Genomic DNA, 20481 nt, shown 5'->3' with positions numbered 1-20481 from the left:
ACGGGGTGGGGGGGGGGGGGGGGGAAGCTATTTAAAATGTGACCGTGTTAGCGGGATGTTCGTATTAAGCGCGTTGAATTTAGAGAAAATGTAAGGGCTTTGTTTCCCCGGGGACGAAGCAAACAATATTACAAATGTAATATTCCTCGTTCTAGAAAAAGGGGGCTAAGTTTAACCGGAGCGAAATGACTTGGGGGCGAAATGACTTGGAGGCGAAATGAATTGGGGGCGAAATGACCGGTAACCAATGAAAGATGAGGGTGTCCGTATTAAGTGGGTGTCGGTAAAACAAGATTTGACTGTACTAATGTGAATTAAAATAGAGGAGTAGCAAATCACCCAGGCTGAAATTTGGCCAAATAGGCACCATCTACACAAGAATCAACCTTCAGGCTTATCTACCAAACAACCATTTCATACTATTGCTGAAAATTTATATTTCATACTTAGTAGTTAGTGAAGTATTATTCTAAGTTACTTATATCTTGCATTTGTGCAGTTGGTTTCCCTGATTTAACTAGCCTGCGTCGCAGACACTCTAAACCGAATTGCGGTCGTTTCGCCTACGGTCTGTTCGCGTACGTCTAGAGTCGATTCGCCTACACCTGTAGGCAAAACGACCGGTAACCTCTAAACCGCCTGTATAGAGCGTACTATACCAATGGCCGAGTCCGATGCGTGGGCCAGGTGCAACGCAGGCTATGATTCATCGAGCGCACCCTTTTCAGTCGGTCTGGTCTGGGCTTGACTGTCTGTTGGACGAGCCGAGCTCGTAGCGTGTTTTTTACTTGCTCGTAACATTTTCATAACATTTTCGCACGCTCGGCAATCCATAGCAACTGCTAACAGTACTTACTTTCGCAGTTGATTTTTTCTTCGCGGGACTTTTTGGGCGGATCTTGTAAAAAAATTACAAAGCTTGAAATGGCGAAAATTATTTAGTAGGAAAATTCTCTTTTATTTCTTTGGTTACCTTTCAGTACCTCGTGTATGACACACAGATCATGATGGGAGGGGGGAAAATGTACGCTATTTCCCCAGAAGAGTACATCTTTGCCGCGCTGAACCTGTACCTGGATATCGTCAACTTGTTCTTGTACATCCTCCAGTTAATTTCAGCTGCAAGAAACTAAAGTATTCTACGTATTAAAGGGTGTAGAACGATATGAGGGAGCGTAGATAGTCCGCACTGAAAAACAAAAAGATCTGTTGCAGCCCCAAAGTGTCAATTCAGCCCAAAGTCCTATTCAGCCTCTCCTGGAGCTATTCGAGCACAATTTAGAATGAAACAGCCTCATGAAAAGCTTATTCCAGCCCTTACAGGGACTCATTTCAAGCCTTGTGTCGAAGTCAGCCCTAGGTAATTGGAATGTATTGGCCCTGATTAAGGAAGCCACATCAGAACCCAAAAAAGAGGACTATATTTTACTCGCCGAAAATTGTCAATTTTTAGGGCTGAAGCAGATCTCTCTGATTTATAGTGATAAATGACTAGGAACAGACTAACTGCCCATATATTACAGGGCGGATCCAGGATTTTTTTTAGGAGGGGGTGCACTCGTCTCTTGCTCAACTTCAACACCAATAAACCACACAGGTTTTTTTTTTTTGGCAGAATACCAGTTGTATTAGAAAACCGAAGGTCATCTCAGCGGGGGGGGGGGGGGGGGGGGGGCTGTGCACCCCTTGCACCCTCCCCCTAGATCCGCCCCTATATTACAGAAGTCAAGTGCTTTTCGTAAAGAAACTTTTTTTTTTCTACATAAAATGCTTTGATCCCTCTCTCTTTCCCCTAGAGCAATATTAAGAAGCATATTATAAATGCCGAACATTTGAATGAATGGCAGAATAAGTAAGAATAAATAAGACAACAATGTAGTGTCGCAAATGAGACGTGCATGTTTGAAAGAAGTGGCCGGGTATTCTGATATTTAGCCCCTACCATTTACATGGAAAAACCAGTCGGTTCACGGTTGAGGCAAACGATGAGCAAAATTCAGGTAATGAAGGATGGTAACTGAATTCCATCGGGAAGAGCGTTGATCATTTGCTGAAATCAGTCCCATTTACCAAAAATTAACGAACGGATACTAAATCCTAAAACTGGAATCAAAAGATGGCTCTGAAGAAATGAACCTGAACATGAACTTCCGTTCGGAACATTTCAAACCAGGAAAACGGGACTACCTTTTCAGATGTTCCTTTTCAGTTGGGACGACCATAAAAGTCGTAATACAATAACTTTCCAACCGGATTTTCCGAAAACTTATTTGTAGATAAATAAAAGTGATCTATACCTTTTAAGACGTTCCGCGTTTATTTTGGAATTTTTTTATGGGAGCGACCAGAACAGGTGTGCTCCACTTACTTTCTAACCGGATTTTCTGGAAACATTTTGTAAATGGTTTACAACGGTTAGGTGCCATTTATACTGGAAGATCCCCTCTTGTAATAGGACACGTCTTCATTCTGTTCATTGTCCTCGTGTAAATAGCATAAATATGTGTTATTTCAACGTATAAGTTATCTTCATGCCGATTGATGGTCTTGTTTCTTGTACAAATATTGATCACCCCTTGGCATTACGCTCGTCTTCGGGCTAATTCCTGCTTACTGTATCACGGGTACATATAAGGACATTTAAAAGAATCACGAGGATATTGTATAAAAAGGAGAAGTCGTTACGTCACGTTGCCATGGTAGCAAAATTTCTGGATGATAACAAACCGAAAACGACATTCAAAAGGTGGATTCGCACTGTTTCAAACTTCATCGATCTTATTCAATTTCCTTCAATTTGTCAAATGTTGGCGAAATTTTCTGGATCCGAAAAGACCGTATCCAAGTTAAGAAAAAGAACATTTTTGTGCTGTGTTCGCTCAGTCCATAAAGCGGGCGCGTGAAATTTACAGAAAACAGGTCAAGCGTACCCTCAAGATTCTATTAATAAATTGATTATTTGAAAAATGAATCGGTTAGTCGTTCCCGTAACTGGTGTCAAATCTGCATGCGTAATGAGCAGTGTCTATTTTACGAGAACTTCTCTGTATTTGGTCAGATTGAAAATCTTTGAATGGATTAAGTTTCTTAGAAGACATTTACATCAAATTCAGGAAAACGGAGCTGGTAGGAATTTTATAACTGCCTCGCGTGTGAATTCACGGCTTATTACACATGCAAGAGTGCAGAGATCAATCTGAAATCTACAACTAGCAACGGATTCAACTTTTGAATAATAAATTCATTAATGGATTCTTGGGGGGTACGCTTGACCAGGTTTGACTGTAAAGAGAGTTTCATCTCGCAGTCGTGTAATGACAGCTAAGAAATGTACAAACAGAAAAAGCGTGTTGTACGGGCAAAGGTGCGGTTTTGCTAATCTAAACGTATTGCTTCTTTGCCGTTCTCGTTACCTTCACCGTAACCTGCGGTCAGGCGAATTTTTTTTTTTTTTTTTTTGGGCGGGGGAAAAAAAAAATCGCCTGATCGCAGGTTACCTTCACCGTCGTAGTTGCAGCTGTGATCCAGAAATTTTGTTACCATGGTAACGTGACGTCATACTTCTTTTCTCTATTCTGCCAGTGAGGTCATTACTTAGTGTCTTTACCCATTCACAAAGTGCTTCGTTCAGAGATATGAAGAAGATGTGAAACAAATTTCATCAGGGAGCACTAACTATGATGGTGATGTTTGCAGGCAGAGCATTAAAACTTTACTAACTTTTTCTTTTTTCAAGTTTCAATCCATGGCCATCTTAACCATCTGTTGTAACAGACGACAGGCCGGAAACAGTTTAAAGCCTAAATGTAGTCTAAAACTGGACCATTAATTTTGGAACTCAAAAAATGTGAAGCCAGGTTTTACCTTTTTTAAAAAATATAATAGTAAATAGAGTGACATGGTCTTTTTAAAATCCATTCCACAATATAGTCGAAAATTAAAAACCCATCAATTTTTTATCGAATGTTCCTCCTCAAATGACGGCTGTAAAACGTAAAGTAATTAATCGTTGGTGGGGACAAAAATATATATACAGAAGCCCATTGCAACGTGAAGATCACTGATCACTGGCGAAAGGCAACTCGATCTTTCTGGTTACTCAGTATAGGTTACTTCTGGGTACTATAGTGCCGGCGTAAAGAGAGCTTTTCGATGATAGAGAGATTTAGATTCTGAGACGAGGACGACTTCGAGTACGAGATTTTCTCAATACTGAGTACTGCTCACGAGCCGTGAACCAGCGTCATTTTGGTGGCAAAACGTGATAGCCCTCGTAATTCTAAGAGTTTTAAAAGTCGTAGTGGCGGGAACAGGTCATCAAACGTAAGAAGTTTTATCATTTTGCGATCGGAAGAGGGTTTAACCTCCTTAGTATAGATAACCCTACTAACTTTTTTGGTGAGAAAAACTAAAATGAATCTTTCCGGGGTGTCTTTTTTTAGAGTACGCATTAAAACTTTGAGTTAAATCTCGTATTCGTATTCGTTTTCGTCCTCAAATCTAAAGCTAACTAATATAGAGAGCCGAGGACAAGAAAGCAAATGCGTAATAGAGAGTTGACTATTTTGAAGTGAAAGAAACACAATTTGGTTTGTAGATGCAATTTTTCTGCATCGTTAGCCGCGAATGTTGACCGCCCGCTGAGTTTGCTTTCGTAAACTTCCACACGTAGAAGTGAAGTTCTGCTTCCCGGGCTAATATAGCAAATGACTTGACCCTCTGAGACTAGTTTTGTTTCTCTGGAATCTCAATTCCTCGATTCCTTCTTGGGTAACAAAATGAACTCTTTTCCCACGGACCAGTCGTTAAGTATTTGTAAACTGCAGTAAAAAATATTGTATTTTAAAACATATAAAAGAGTTATATCTGTTGAAATATTGTATTGCGGTATGTCATGAACACGATCATAGAGAAGAGGAGAGAACAGTATGCATTGTGGCTCTTGGTATGCATTAATTCTATGACACTAGACATTTATATGGTTTAGTCTTACAACATCTATTTCCATGTCCGAATAGACCTTGTCACGGTTTCGGATGCCATCTTGACGAGATGGCTTCCAAAACCGTGACAACGTCTATTTGTCTTTTGAGAACTCCAAACGATTTTTGCTCAAAGAGCTACAAATGAGTTTCAGATTTAACTTTCTGCTTGTAAGGTGAAAAACACACTTCAAGAAGTTCTCTTTTAACTAGAACGTAATTCCTGTATTTAATCCCGTTGTCGCGAAAAAAAAATTGGGAAAACTTGTTAGATGTAATGTTACAAACATAAAGCGTTATTTTAATAGAGAGACGTCAGCCCAAATGAAACGTCAGGCTGAAAAAAATTTTTTTTCTCCACCTACAATCTTGGACAAAATAAAATGGAACAGCAAACCCCCATCCCGCCCAAATCAAGGATGAAGCCGCGCGAAGGGCAAAAACGCGCCATTTTTCCATCCTTGAATTGGGGGGAGGGGGGGTCTAGGTTTTCCATTTATTTTGTCCAAGATTGTAGATTCAGGCCTCGTCCACACGTATCCCGATGTTTTTTAATCTCAGTTTTCTAGAAAAAATACACTTCCTCAAGTAGCATATTCGAATCGTTTTCGCCCTTTCCTCTCGACAACGCTAGAGCATGCGTAATGCAATGCTAAGTGTGTATCACATAATCCTATTCGAAAACCTCCGTTTTCGTCCCGCTTCCACACGAAAATTTTCAAAAATCTCCACTCTAGACCGTTTTAAAAAACCTGCGTTTTTGTTGCTATGATATAAACAACTAATACTGTGCCTCTTCGGTGCTTATGTTTGCGCCTCTTAAAATACCCATATTTCATTTAATTCAGAGGGCAAATGAATAAAATATCCTTGAATCAAACTAATGTGACCGTAAAGCTTTGATATCAGCAATTTATGATATTCCTTAACCGAAAACGACAATTAACAATCACCCCGAGAGCAACTAGCCTCTTGAGTCCTAAGTGCTTCATATCACGACATTCGCACAGCTGAAGCATAAACCAATTTATTGTTTCATAAAATTGTCAATGCAATCAATGCAGCAGTTAACTTCAAATTTTATTATTAATTATAACGCGCGCTCAAAGCAGTACGCGTCAATGTCTGAGTGACTATATTTTGTTTTTACATTGACAGTTATGTTTGAGGTTTAGAATCCATATCGAGATGGAAAACTATTAGCTCACCGAAAAAGTTCATTTTGAACGTAAAAATTTGCCCTCGACATACAATCTTTTTTGTATATCAGTAAGAGTGTTGTTTTACCGGCCCACACCGAATACCGTAGTCTTATTTTTCTGCTGATTTTACGCTGAAAATATTGTACTCTTCTTAAACTATAGCTTAATGACATTTCCGTTTTACAATGTTTCGGGGTTTCAATTACAAGGTGTTAGGTGTCTTGACCTAGTTTTGTCGTTTTGTAGTTTTTTGTCGAGAAAGGAATAATTTTATACAGTTAAAAAATAACATTGTAGATTTATAACACACAAAATTTTTTTCTTTTCAAAATCTGAGCCTCGGGTTCATTCTTAAAATATTCTTAAAATTTCAGCTTCGATGTTCTTATAAAATATATTCTTACAAAAAAAAAGTGTGGCTCGCACAGATGACAACAAAAACACGTACCTATCTTTTTTCTGTTAACAAATTCAATGTCTTTCTTTAGATTACGATAAAATTTGTGAACGCTTCATCCTGTGCTATTGAGTTATGGAAGCACTTGGAGGATACTAAAGCTCACAAAAACTCGAGGTACTTGTTGACGTTATCAGCGAATATCATGGAATATAAAGCACGCTCGCGTTATTGAATTTACTTTGTATATCTTAACCTGAGTCCTCTGTTAATTCAAGGACTTCCGCTTCCTAACTCGTGATTTCATGACGGGAGGTAAAGTTGCGAATTCCGATTTTGGATTGAAGTTATACCCCGCAAGTTAGACCGGATAAAGATTCACCGTCTATCTTTTTGGTGACATCACAACACTGACAGTGCGAAAAAATTGGGCATGTTATGCTAGTTTAATCTTGTTTTGGAACCCTCTGTTAACTTGAACTTAACACATAATTCATGCTTTCTACAGTTCAGTCAGTGATTTGTCAGGGAAAAATCCAATTCAGGCTACAAGGTCAGGGAAAGCGTGGGAAGTTTCTTTTGAGTTGGGCAAAATCTTAATTTTCAGGAATAGTGATGACTGAAGCATTTCCTGTCACTGTGTTCTGAAGGATGTCTTAATTTTTTTATGAAAAAGGTAAACCGTTCTTTTGAAGTTCTGGTAGAAACTTTTTAAATAATTAGGACGGAATGATATTTTGCATTTAATTGGTTTTGGTAATTTCATAGTTTTAATCTAAGAACCAAAATTCTCGATATGTTCGTATTTCCCTTCAGTTAACTCGATTTAATTTCCTATTATGTAAACCGGAAACATTATATGTTCACGGCCCAACAAATCTTTTGAACGGTCTCTTGTCCATATGCTTTAGAATTTTCTCGTATGGTCTCGCTAAGAATATTTTTACGGTTACGGACATATGAGATTACCTTTTGTAAAACTAAAATAGGAGTGTTTCGCAGGCGTCAACGAATTTGAAAGCTAATCTTACAAAGCTTTCGATGGATGGCAGTTCTAACTTAAACAGAACAATTTAAAGATTAATTGTTAAACGTAACGGTAATGTATTTCATTTTTATGCGCACTCAAGTGAATTAAATTTTGGAGCACGTAAAGGGGGCAATGCCACGAGGATATTACTCAGGTTTTAGGTCAATTCTGTGCTGATATCATTACTTGATGTCTTTGTCGATACACAAAATTCTCCTGTACAGTTATGAAGTGGATATTAAACAAATTTCACCACAAACCATAGTATATTTTTGGGTGATTTTTGCAGGCACAGCATGATTGACAAATGAAAAAGTTGGCTGGACTTTTTTTAAGTGTACATCCATTTCCATGCAACAGACGACAGGAAACTGTTTTAATGCTTAAAGAACAAACTGGACTATTATTTTTGGAATTCAATGATGCGAAAAATATTTTACCTTTAAAAAAGAAACAAAATAGCGTGACCTAGCCCTTTCAAGGCGGTTATGTGGTTACACGCTACCGTTTGGTGTGGCCGTCACTATGAAGCGGAAAAAATGATGTTTCCCTTAAAATATGATTTTCCGGATTAACAAGACCGCTAAAAAAGCGGTAGGCGATTTATAGAAATTTTGGTAAATATGGATGTAGTTTTGCGGTTTTCGACGTTTCCGTGCCGGATTTTAGCTGTTTTCTGTTCTGTATTGAGATTTTGAATCCCTTTCTCTGCCCTTCTAAGGTCCCCTTTGAATTGAATGAGAAACCAAAGCTTTTTGTGTGATTTTCAGTAAAGAAGTTAGTAGTTATTTGTTTAACTAGAACCGGACATTGCCCGAAGGCAAAAAAAAAAAAAAACGCCATAAAGACAGTTTATCATGCATTTGTATATCTTGGCATCCAAACAGCAAGAAACAAACTTGGGAAACATATCAACTGCCTATGCACGCAGTCTGAAATCAAAGTTTTTGCTATCAGTCCGAGACGATTACTCGGAGCAAACACCCTTGTAAAGAGGCCAGGATACGTGCTCATCGTCTCGTTTATGGGTTGTGCGGGAGAAAATCAGAGGAAAGGTATTTTTAGCTTTGCAGGTATCCCTTCGGGCTATGCATGAAGAAATAAAAAAAACAAAAGAGGGGAAAAGACCGAACGAAAGCATTTGAAGCAAACATAAAACACAATATATATAATTTTTATTTGGTTGTTCGTTTTAGAATGGTATCCTTTAGAGGTCAAAGAAAACTTGGACCACGCCCAGGAACAGGTCTCCTGTAAGTGCTTACACCAATATTCTCGAATAGTCGCCCTTCAGCCTTGAAACCGATGTGATACTGATCAACCGGGAAAATTAGGGGATTTTGTTCTTCTGGTAGAACAGTTCAGCTTTTTACGTGACCTCTCATAACGGAAAAATTTAATAGGATCTCAATTCCTTAGACATTACACAACAGTTCAAAACAACCCAAGTTCTAGCAAAGAAAGGTATATAAGCGGGCCGGGTTTTAACAACTGAAAAATAAGTTGAATCAGTTAACTGGTCTATCTTAAAGTCCTAAGTGCTGTACACGGAGGAGAAGTCTTTAGAAATGGAGGTGTTTCGTTGCGTTTTTATAGTAAGTGTGTAGCAGATATATATTTTTTTGCTTCTTTTGACATTTTTTTTAGTTAGGTAAACTTTGAAATTGCTTAAACTAAACGGTTTCGGTTGTATCCAATTTCTCGGTTGGTTTTACCTTGGTTTGTAGCTGCTTTATTATTGCTTACTGAGGATAATTGATTTTAGAGGATAACTTTTGCTGTTATTCACGATGGGTAATTCTGAACAGATACTTTTGAAAAACTCTCAACAGATAAAATATACGTTTTAATGTCCTTTCTGTATTCGCAGTCCCTTGTGGTGTTCTTGTCTGCTTTAAAGGTCCAATCCATCAAAATAGTTAGTTTATCCCACACCAGAGGTCTCTGCAAAAAGGAAGACGGGCGCTATTGGGCGATAGACACTGCGACCAAGACCTCGATTAATAATATCACACAATGTGATGCTAGAGCCGATGGTCAAAGTCAAAGTGAGTCAAAAGTAAAAACTATTTAGAAATAAATCTAATTAGTCTCAGTTCAGCGGAGGAGCAAAAAATAAGCAATCAAGAGATTAAACGTGAGTATTATTGAGTATATGCGTTCCAGTACAAAAGCGATAAAACCGTCAATATGGAAATTTGTCATTTATTTCAAATGTCATTGTTTTTAAAAAAATTGTTTGATATTACCTACAAATAGCTAACGAGCTAATCGAAGCTGGTAACAAAAAATAAACGGAAAGAATTTTGTTCGTAAAAATCACGTCATAACAAGTTGCTATAATTAATAAAGTTACACTGTGGGTATTCATAAGTTAATTTTGATATTATTAGATTTAAAAATACTTGTTTTAGGATAAAATTAAAACAAGGTAAAATAAAGTAGTTTAAAAGAAATGGCGAGAAGAAAGCTACAAGTTTTAAATGTATCTCTTATGATTGATAATTACGTTAATTTAAATTGATTTACGTGTTGAAGAATGGTGGATGGGTCAAGGTATGCCTGTTTGGTCTTTAGATCTTAAAGAGCGACTCATGTACTTGATTTTTGAAATTATTAGTGATATTAAAGTTGTTTTAGATGTTTTGGTAAGGCATTTTACGCTTTAGCTGTGTAGTATATGTTTTGAATTGGTACATAAGATTAGAGATTGATATAGCATAGAGGAAACTTAAAGGCCGATTGCTTTTGATAAACCAAGGGATAGCATAATCATTTTTGTAGATAAAAAAATGTATCAGCCATAATACAATCGTGCTGGTAGCCGGATATGTTAAGTAAATTATAACGTAGCCTTGTGAAAACGTCAGTACTCAAACCAAAATGGGCGTGGAGTTGGCAGGGAAACATAACGGCAAATGAGATTGCGATGGCGCTTTCCGGTTGCCGGTCTGCCATTGGTCAATTCGTCGCTCTCTCCATGTTGTCACGATCTCAGTCATGCGCAGAAGAAAAAGAGAGAAGGAACTTGTTTGATCAAGTGTCCGTCCACACGTATCTTGATAGTTCTGAAAACTGAAAGTTTTAAATTCCCCGTTTAAGGCATTCCGGCACCAAAAATGCAGGTTTTCGAAAAACAGTCCACAGAGTGGAGTTTTTCCTCGCAAACGCTGGCTTAGTAGAGACCTTAGTGAGTTTACGCAACAGGACGGCAGGAAGAAGAGGACTGCAAAATGCTCGTGTGTGACAAACGTGACAGGGTTATTACTTACGTGTTTTGTCGTTATCTTTACTTAACATTTTATGTTTTCTGGTCTTTTACAAAAAGATCAGTTTAAAGGAAAGCGAAGTTTGGCGAAAAGATATTTCAAAACAAAATTATTGTCACGCTTGTCACACAAGGTTTGCCGTCTTCTTACCTCTCCCATCCTGTTGCGTAAGTTCACTCTTAAGATACGAGGACGGCGACGGCAGGTAAAACGTCGCTTTAAAAGTGAATTCGCGATTTTTCAATCTTCATCGAGGTTATTCCACCTCGCTTGCTTTGTCGAATCTATGCGACCTCTCTTGGAGTTGAATTCCTAAGAGCCTTATCCAAGTTAAGAAAGAGAAAGAAAATTTCGTCGTTGCTTCCTATTTAAGATGCATGATGTTACACGAGACAATTCGCAACGACGACTTTTAACGCAACACGGGTTTCAAATGTAGGAACAACGCTGCAGCCTTTCGAAACGACGTCGCAACAATGTTGTAACGCTGTACGTGTTGCGCTAAAAAGTTGCAAATCGTCCTATGTAATATCACCTTTACGTCCTCTATAAAACATGAAATTAGGCTTTTTTCACGTCGTAGTCGTGGAGAAACGGCAAAGAAATGTACAAAAAGGTGTGATACACGTGCAAAGTTGTTGTTTTGCTTTTTAAACCTATTGCTCTTATGACGTTCTCGTTGTCGTCACTGTCGTCTGATCTTAAGGTCCCCATTGTTTTTGTGACATGGTGCTATCATACACCATCCAGCACGAAAGAACGAGTGCATTCCCTCTTGTCATATAGTATATCCTCTGTAAAGGACGTTATCGTGTTTCCATCGCTATATATTTTCGCTCCCGTGGACGGGCAAAAAAGGACTCGAATACTCTACGTGTGGACTCGTTTTTAAAAAAGGGAGGAATCTTTGGTTAGGTGTGGAAGGGGGCTAAATATAAATTATGTATTAATTTGTATGGTTTATTTTACGTATTTTAACAACAGATTACCAACATATCCAAAAATATATATGTTTAATTTTGTTATTGCCAACGGTTTGCGATCAAGACCGCTTAGGTTTGTTTTCTTTAGTTACTGCGTACATTTGTGTAATTAATTACCAGCCGTAAAGCTTTATCACCGTCACATTAATTTAAACATTTCTTTTGCAGCAAATGACAATACAAGATTTCAGCTTTTTAACAGAACCGGAAACAATGGAACCAATTATAAATGTATTCAGTTTACCGATCCGAATACTGGTGAAAAGTATGCGCTCAAGGTGGTGAATCCAAGTAGAGTAGTGTTTGAGGTGTGTTGACATCACAATCAAATGCAGCGTACTAACGTTCAGTTAAACCTTCATCCAGGGGATACTAAAAATATATATATATATATACGGGGAGTCTCCGCTCCCTTGAGCCCAACCCCTTTTACATACCATTTTGGAGGGAAAAGATACCCCTTTAGTATCATGTTACCCATTTCACATACCTGGTTTAGAACTTTGCTTCCCTTTTAACTGCTGTAAATGCACCCTCTTTAACATATATGAAACAATCACAAAACCAGAACGTTTTCTCGACTTTTTTCACAGTCACTAAAAGCATCTTTTAGCCGTTTGGGCCTTTTTACCGTCCGTAACTACAGATATACCTAGGCTTTCATTTATCTAAAGCCTGAAAAAGCCATTTATTAGAACCATATATAATATATTGCAGATATTGCGGGTATTTCACAAGGACAGAGTCTGTGTGTGCTCTTTCCCTTAGACCAGACAAATATGTCAGAGACCACTGAAAGTGTAATCAGTTCAAGAGAAAATAGAAAGACATTGCTGGATAGAAACAAAATTCCAACCTAACCGAGGCGTCCATTACTAAACGTTTTGACTGAAACTTTGATGTTGATTACTTCTCGATCAGTCATGTAGAACTGGACGCGAGAATGTTTGAAAAATGAATGGCAAGTTTCAGTCGGACCGGGCCGACTAGTCAAAGATGTCCTACTTTTTCTAGAACATTTCCACCTTCGCAAAGTGTTCCATTTATATTTAGACCAAGATTTCCGGAAGGTTTTGCATAATGGGAACCGCTCTGAGACCAAAAACCAGGATATTCAGTAGTCAACGGTGCGGGGTTTTGTGAATGGTTGGCTGAGTTGGTAGCGTACCGAACTGCTGAGCGAGAGGTGGCGGGTTCGAAACCTGAACAAACCGCCAACCGGAGTCTAAAAAAACGGCTAGAAGGAGAATGCCCGGCCCACTAAATATCTGACTAAAAAAAACTGCTCCCGCAGCCCCCCAGTCGTCCAATTTGCAAAAGAAATCCTGACATCGACTGTGGGAGTGCGCGAGTGCGGGAGTACTAGTATACCTTGTTCTATAGGCACACTACCGTAAAATTCCGAAAATAAGCCCCTCCATTTATAAGTTCCTCCAAATATAAGCCCCCCAAACCGGTGACGCAAAAACCTTCCGTTGAATTGCCCCTCCAAATATAAGCCCCTCGGGGCCTTGTACTTGGAAAATTGCAAACAAATACAAAGCAAAACAAAGCAAAAGCAGTAAATTTACTTCGAACTATAAGGCTATCCCAATCGATTTGTAAACGAAAATTTCCCTCCTTAAATAAGCCCCTCCGAATATAAGCCCCTCAAAAAGGGCCTTTGAAAAATATAATCCCCGGGGCTTATTTTTGGAATTTTACGGTAGCTACTTGAAATCGACAATTTAAAACTAGCTACTTGAAATCGATAATTTAAAACTGGGACGGTGCAATAGTTCTTATAGTTCTTAAAATCAACAATAATAGAAGAAAAGGTCTAGCTAAGTCAATGTAAAAAGTGAGTGCCAAGAGATAAGAAATGAAAGTTATAAGCCGGTAAAATACTTAATCATCATATTTTTAAAGCTATTTAAGGACGTGGCACTTTTAACACAATTGAGCAGAGAATTGAAATTAATTGGTTTAAAGGTTACAGTCAAGCCAAGTCAAGCGTACCCCTCAAGATTCGATTAGTATGTGTAATCAAATGGTGACGAGTGAAATTAGGGAATAATTTCACGCGCGTTTTGTCTAAATCCTAATAATTTCCCGAGCCTTCACGAGTATACCATTTGATTACCTATTAATATCATGGGTGACGAATTACGTTAGCAATGGAGGATTTTTGACTAGTTTATCCTGGATCGTATCGATCGATCGCGAACTCCACTCTCAAACGTTTAGAGCTAAAATTTGGGTTAAGTTTTCAGAATTTTTCGACAGCTTTCCTCTAAGAATTCTTCTTGATGTGCTCTTTCGTGTGTTCAGGTTTCCTAAAGCGTCTTTTTATGCCCTGACATCTTCATTCATGACATTTTAAAACTTCGTCGCCATCTTGAAAAGGAGACGTACGGCAGGTTGCCATGGCAATTTAGTAATTTCACATGTGAAATTACAAATTAGCGGTGAAATTTCGCGCCAAAATTAAGGAGTAATTCGTCACCTATGATATTAATGAATTTATTATTCGAAAGTTGAATCCGTTGGTACTTGTAGATTTCACATTCATCTTAGCCTGCAGTGCAGGCGTATTTTGGGTGGGGGAAACCTTGTTCGTGTTCGTATTGTTGTAGCCGCCATCTTTTGATCTCATGACAGTGGAAGATTGGGGAGAGTAGAAATAGTAACCCTAAGGGTAGGTGTGAGGGCGAAAGAAGGAAAGGAGGTTTTTCTCTTCTCTCTCCCCACCCCTTTCCCGCTCCCTTTGACTCGTCCCATTTCCTCCTCTCTTCGGGAAGTTTCAACATGGCGCTTTCGCGAGCAAAAACATTTGCGCGCCCGAAGAAAACGCTTGCACTGCAGGCTACATTCATCTCTACATTCTTGCATGCGTAATGAGCCTTGAATTCACGTGCGACACTTACGCGAGACAGTTAGGAAATTTCTACCAGCTCAGTTTCCCTCAAGAAATTGATGAAAATGTCTTCTAAGAAATTTCGTCCAGTCAAAGATTTTCAATCTGACCAAATACAGAGAAGTTCCCGTAAAATATTTCATTCGGCTCATTAAGCATACAGGAATGCCGATTTGAATTTGACACTAGTTACGGGAACGACTAACGGATTCAAACTGAATCATATTCATTAATAGAATTTTGGAGGGTACGCTTGACCTGCCTTGACTGTAAGTAAAGTTAGTAAAGAGGTTTAGAAAAAAACAAATAGATCTGAACGGCCAAGACGTATCAATGGTCTGGTATTTATACACTGTGGTCAAGTATATTCGCCGGATGCATTTTAGTTTTGTGGAATTTGCTACTAACAGTTATGAGACTAAACGCCTCCTCGTGGGCTCCGAAAATTATTAGATCATTCACGATATTTACTGTTTTACATAATAATTTTGTTTACAGAAGCATCGATGTGACCCACGCGGCAATGACCCAGAGGAGTTCCTGTTTAAACAGGAATGTTACGAAAGTGGTCGAGAAACTCATTTAGTATACAAACCGTTCAAGAATCAATCCTTGTGCGTTAGCAAAGACTGTGTTTCCCAGAAACTAACTCTTTATAAGTATAATGTTACACAAGATGAGAAACAATACAGAACCTGCGCAGAGAAGGAGACAACACCATTCGATCGTCGTTGCGGATTTACTAGAAAGTATTTACGGAAAAACCGCTGAATGATAACTGTGTTGTTATCATGTTGATAATTTAGAGAAAATTTAGATTAAGTTTGCATCTGACTAAATTGGAAAAGTATATCGCGTAAATTTTATTACTTTTTGAATTTTCTATGAAATTGATATTTATGGTCGCTAAGCTCGCCCAAAGGTTTCCTCGAGCAAAGACTAAATATTTAAGGACATGATAATCAACAGCTGTGTAACAATGCCAGTAGTATTCAATTTTCTTTACATATTTTTGAAGAAATTAAAACTCATTGAACCCAACATTTCAGTTGCTGAGAAAACTTTATGGAGACGGTGGAATGTGTCGGGGGGCGGGGGGGGGGGGTGGGGGGTGGGGGGTTAGGGTGCGGATAGGAGTTAGAATGAAGCATTCTTAGTTCTCAAACCAAACTTTAAAGACTGGAAATCATTGTGCAAGAAAATGTTATCTTTCGGTCTCAAACCAGTCTGATTGTAAAAGAGGGTCCTTAAGAGTCGAAGTCCTGTAATTAGAGAGAAATTCCGCTCCCATTTTCAAAATTGTCCACCACTTTCACCAAAGTCAGGACTCTCGTAGAAAGCATGTAAAACCCCAGGTAACTCGGTAAATCTGTTTAACCCTAGCGCGTGTGGCTATAGGACCACACTTGCGAAAGGCATGAGGTTCAGAGATGTTTAAATTGATAATTTATTTGATTCTATTTTCATTCATGTTACAACGTCATTCAATATTACAATCAGTGTTGTGTCCTACCTTTCTCAGTAGTATTTACAAGCTTACAAGGGTTAAAATGCAGCGTGCACTTTCTTTCTACAAACATTAAAACTTGATGAATTTAGTATGCACACATGCGACATGTATGTATGAAAACAAGCTAGTAGTTATTGCTGGTAAGATAAATTACGTACTTCACAAAAACTTAGTTTTTATTGTACAATCAAAGACGACTATATATATAGCCCTTCGCCGTACCTAGTTTTATCAAGAAAAAGCCCTTCGAGAAAAGCATTAGTTAGATTTAGAATAAGTAGTCATCAACTTAGAATTGAAACAGGTAGATACGAAAAAATCCCTCGCGATGAAAGGATATGTTACTTTTGTACAAGTAACAAAATTGAAGATGAAAGTCATTTCTTACTAGAATGTAAGGCTTATTCTCAGATCAGTGACACATTTTTCCCCAAACTAGAAACTAAAATACCTGACTTCAAATCACTTTCACACGATACTTTAATATCTCTTCTTATGAATTCTTCTGATTATTTCATTAACTGTCAATTAGTTTCATGTATCTTACAATGCCTTGAATTAAGAAACAAATTGTAATTCCTTTATGGTCATGCAAATAAAGCATTTGTTGTTGTTGTTGTTGCTACGTTCTTCCTTGATCCTACTCCTGCTGAAATTCGCAGAATTTGTGTTATGTATAGCATAGTATCCTTTATATTTGATATAACTTGTTCACCTGGGGCGTCCTCAACAAGCCGAGGTCTAACCCCTAACCCTTTTATATACCATTTATGACAAAAAAGGTACCTCTTTCACATACCTTCTTCTAACAATTGGAAACCCCTTTCACATATACCTAGTTTAGAACTTTGCATCCCTTTGAACTGCTGTACATGTAGTTTCTTTGATTTATCAAAGATTTAAATCACAAAACAGGTTTTCTCCACTTGATCACTGCCCAAAAATGCACCTGTAAGCCCCTTTCGGCCTTTGTACAGACCGAAATGACAGAATTCTTACCTGCCCTTTCTGTAATTGAAGCCTAAAATAGATACCACTTTCGAGCGAGGCCTCCCCGTATAAGCCATTATAGGGAGCACTCCCAGGCTTGGTCATCGCAAGAATGGGCTGATTTATGATACTATGGGGGCCGATTACCATTGAGTGTTTATAATACGAATAGATAGATAGATTGATTGATAAATAGACAGTGACTTTATTTAGCGAGGGTGGCACATAACAGTATTAAAAACTGATAATCTAGTGGCCCTCGAATGAAAATTTTGTCTGCACCAACGTCCTAAGTCTATATCATTCCACTATATTTTATAATCTCACTACAGAAAAACCGAGATCAGACTTATTCGCCTAGTCCCTTGTGGAAAAACTAAAAGGCACAATTCTGCTTGCAACTTGGAGGAACTCGACCTAAGTGAACGCAGCTTATTGCTAAGTCAGTGGAATAGGTCGCGAGAAAAGGTCTCCATCTTCTGATCAAATTCCGGAAGTCCGTCAAAGGGTAAATGATAGCACTCTTTCAAGAAGTTACTTTGATTTTAATTACATTTTGCAAATTCAAAAATAGCTTGTTGCAAAGTAAGAAATAGCTTGACGGTACCGTTAATTTGATGTGTTGATCACCAGTTGGTATCGGTAACAAGAAATTGTAATAAACTGAAATCCGGCTGCATTTATGGCAAAGTGACACTTGTCAAAGTAAATCTCATTATTTCTAAAGTTGTTTGTCGTCGAAGTACTTAGAAACACCCTCGATAATTAGCGACGACCACCCGAAAGTATTGAAAAATGCTTATTGGTGCATTACATGCCGTTTTTTCTTTAATCTTATTATTTCTAAAGTTGTTTGTCGTCGAAGTACTCACAAACACCCGCGATAATTAGCGAAGACCACCCGAAAGTATTGAAAAGTGCTTATTGCTGCATTACGTGCCGTTTTTTCTTTAATCTCATTATTTCTAGCCTGTGAACAGGCCTTTGGTCGAGCGGGGAACTAGGGAGAGGGAAAAGCGAAAAGGCCTGTAGACAAACATTTGGGACCGCTGCTCCACGGCACCCGCTGTGCATCAGATCCTGATGCAAGTTCTTATTGGCGAGAACACTAACTGTTGACAGGTCTGATTGACATCGGCTATTCGGTCGGCACGTAGCACGCGTTTTGATCACAAAGTGGAAATATCAAAACACTCCAAAGAAAAGCTATTACTAACGAAGAAACTACGCGCTCCAGTCAAAAGACTCACACTATCTTTAGAAAAACACTAGGCTGGGGTTTACCGAGTCACAATGCAATTCTCCATATAACTTTGGATGTGTAAATTACTATTCGTGATAATTTTTAAATATTCTGCAAAGAAAACTAACGAGCTGGGCCCAGCGTGGTACAACATTTCGGAAACACATTACATACACGGACTAAAGAATATCGCTTAGTTATTCAGATGCAGAAGGCACTTTGGAGAAAAGTAAGACCCTTATTCAGCCGCAATAAAAAGCTTTACGCTTCAAAAGAGGTAAAAGAAAATGCTCTTGGATCAGAGGGCAAATCCTGCCGACCAGAGGGAAAAACCACAGTGAATCGATATGTATACCATGACCTCTTAGTGTGAAACAAACGGCTAAAATGACATTTGCTCAGTGAAAATGTAGAACCTTCCAGAGCATAAGCTACCCAGCAGAGGAAAAAACTTATTGGAACAAGCAGCATTTTGGCGTGAGGTAAACATCGTGTAGGCCTACCGCCCCCTTTTATTGCTATAAATACGGGATAAATAATTCCTGTCGGCGATCGAAGCGCTGCTGATCTCTTTGTACTTGTCTTTGGAGGTTCAAGTTCTGGAGAAGGCTAAGAAGTCACGAGAGTATCTGTACCTCTCGCATTCCAAGTTCAATCATTAGAGGGAATATTGAAGTCGCTGACGTCGATAACGAAGTCATCCTTACCGTCTTCTGAGTAAATCATTGAACAAGGAGAACTGCTTGATTCACTTCTGGAAGTTTGTGGGCTCAGGCAAAAACTTTTCATTCCTAGATGAAAGACAATTTGAAAAAAATAAAGATAACTGCTTTTCCTGTAGCAATAAACTCGATCTAAAACAGGCAGAACCGCTAGTGTTGATGGGAGACGGAAAGCCCGCCCATAATATTTTGTGCACTGCTACATGACTCATATGTGAATAAACTTTTAGCTGGTTTCAAGATGATACCTGTTTATATCTGAACCATAAAAGTTACAGACTGCTGATAATAGCCAGTCATTTGAGAAATCGTCCCCTGAAGCTGTCTTGGGAAGCAAGTTTTCGAGATTCGCCTAGATTTTATACCCTGCTGTTGATCAAATCTAGACTTAATTTCAGGGTTATCGGTCCAAGGCCTCAAAATATATACGTCTGTAATTAAGAGAGAGGAAAATCTGTAATTAAAATGGAAAATGAAGTAAAAACCGGTCTATAAGAAACTGACGCCTAAAAAAATCCTTTGGCGACTGAACCTAAAGAGTTGGTCGCCAAATGGCCACCAAAGGAAAAATTTAACTTGGAGGGTTGTCATCCAGCGGCACATCCCCAGTAGGCCCTTATAAGGAAGTACCCTTCGGGCTAGCACGAAGGTAGCCTCCCCGCAGACGTCCTTTAGGGTTCGTTCGTCACGCATTCATAGAAATGAATGCGTGACGAACGAATCGAACCCCAAAGGACGTCTGCGGGGAGGCTAGCACCCAGGGTGAAACTCATAATGATCCATGACGAAAAACAAAGAGAGGGATGGATTTTTACTGAGTGTTTCTCCCTTAATTGTTCTGTTTGTAATATCTTTCTGTTATTAGAACAACCTTCAGTCTTATCTACCAAACAACCATTTCATCCTGTTGCTGAAAATTTATATTTGATACTTAATAGTTACTGGAGTATTATTCTAAGTTACTTATATCTTGCATTTGTGCAGTTGGCTTCCCTGATCTACCTAGCCTGCGTCGCAGACACTTTAAACCGAACTGCGGTCTGTTCGCCTACGTCTAGAGTCGATTCGCCTACTCCTGTTGGCAAAACGACCGGTTACCTCTAAACCGCCTGTATAGAGCGTACTATACCAATGGCCGAGTCCGATGCGTGGGCCAGGCGCAACGCAGGCTATGGTTCATCGAGTACACCCTTTTCAGTCGGTCTGGTCGGGGCTTGACTGTCAATTGGACGAGCCGAGCTCGTAGCGTGCTCGTTG

At 38.8% G+C, this 20481-nt stretch overlaps 1 protein-coding gene across 1 annotated transcript in view; it reads left to right on the top strand.

Moving 5' to 3' along the window:
- The window catches only part of LOC140930159 (protein lifeguard 2-like), a 10908-nt gene extending 8604 nt beyond the window's left edge, over positions 1-2304 (top strand). Inside the window, exon 12 of the mRNA XM_073379823.1 lies at positions 981-2304. Coding sequence (XP_073235924.1) covers positions 981-1133 — 153 coding nt within the window. The 3' untranslated portion in view covers positions 1134-2304. The remainder of the gene's footprint in view (positions 1-980) is intronic.
- Positions 2305-20481: the final 18177 nt, after the last annotated feature.

Source organism: Porites lutea, chromosome 3 (genome assembly GCF_958299795.1).
Source record: "Porites lutea chromosome 3, jaPorLute2.1, whole genome shotgun sequence".
Lineage (NCBI taxonomy): Eukaryota > Metazoa > Cnidaria > Anthozoa > Scleractinia > Poritidae > Porites > Porites lutea.
Note: the sequence above shows the minus strand (reverse complement) of the source record. Positions and strands in the feature narration are given on the sequence as shown.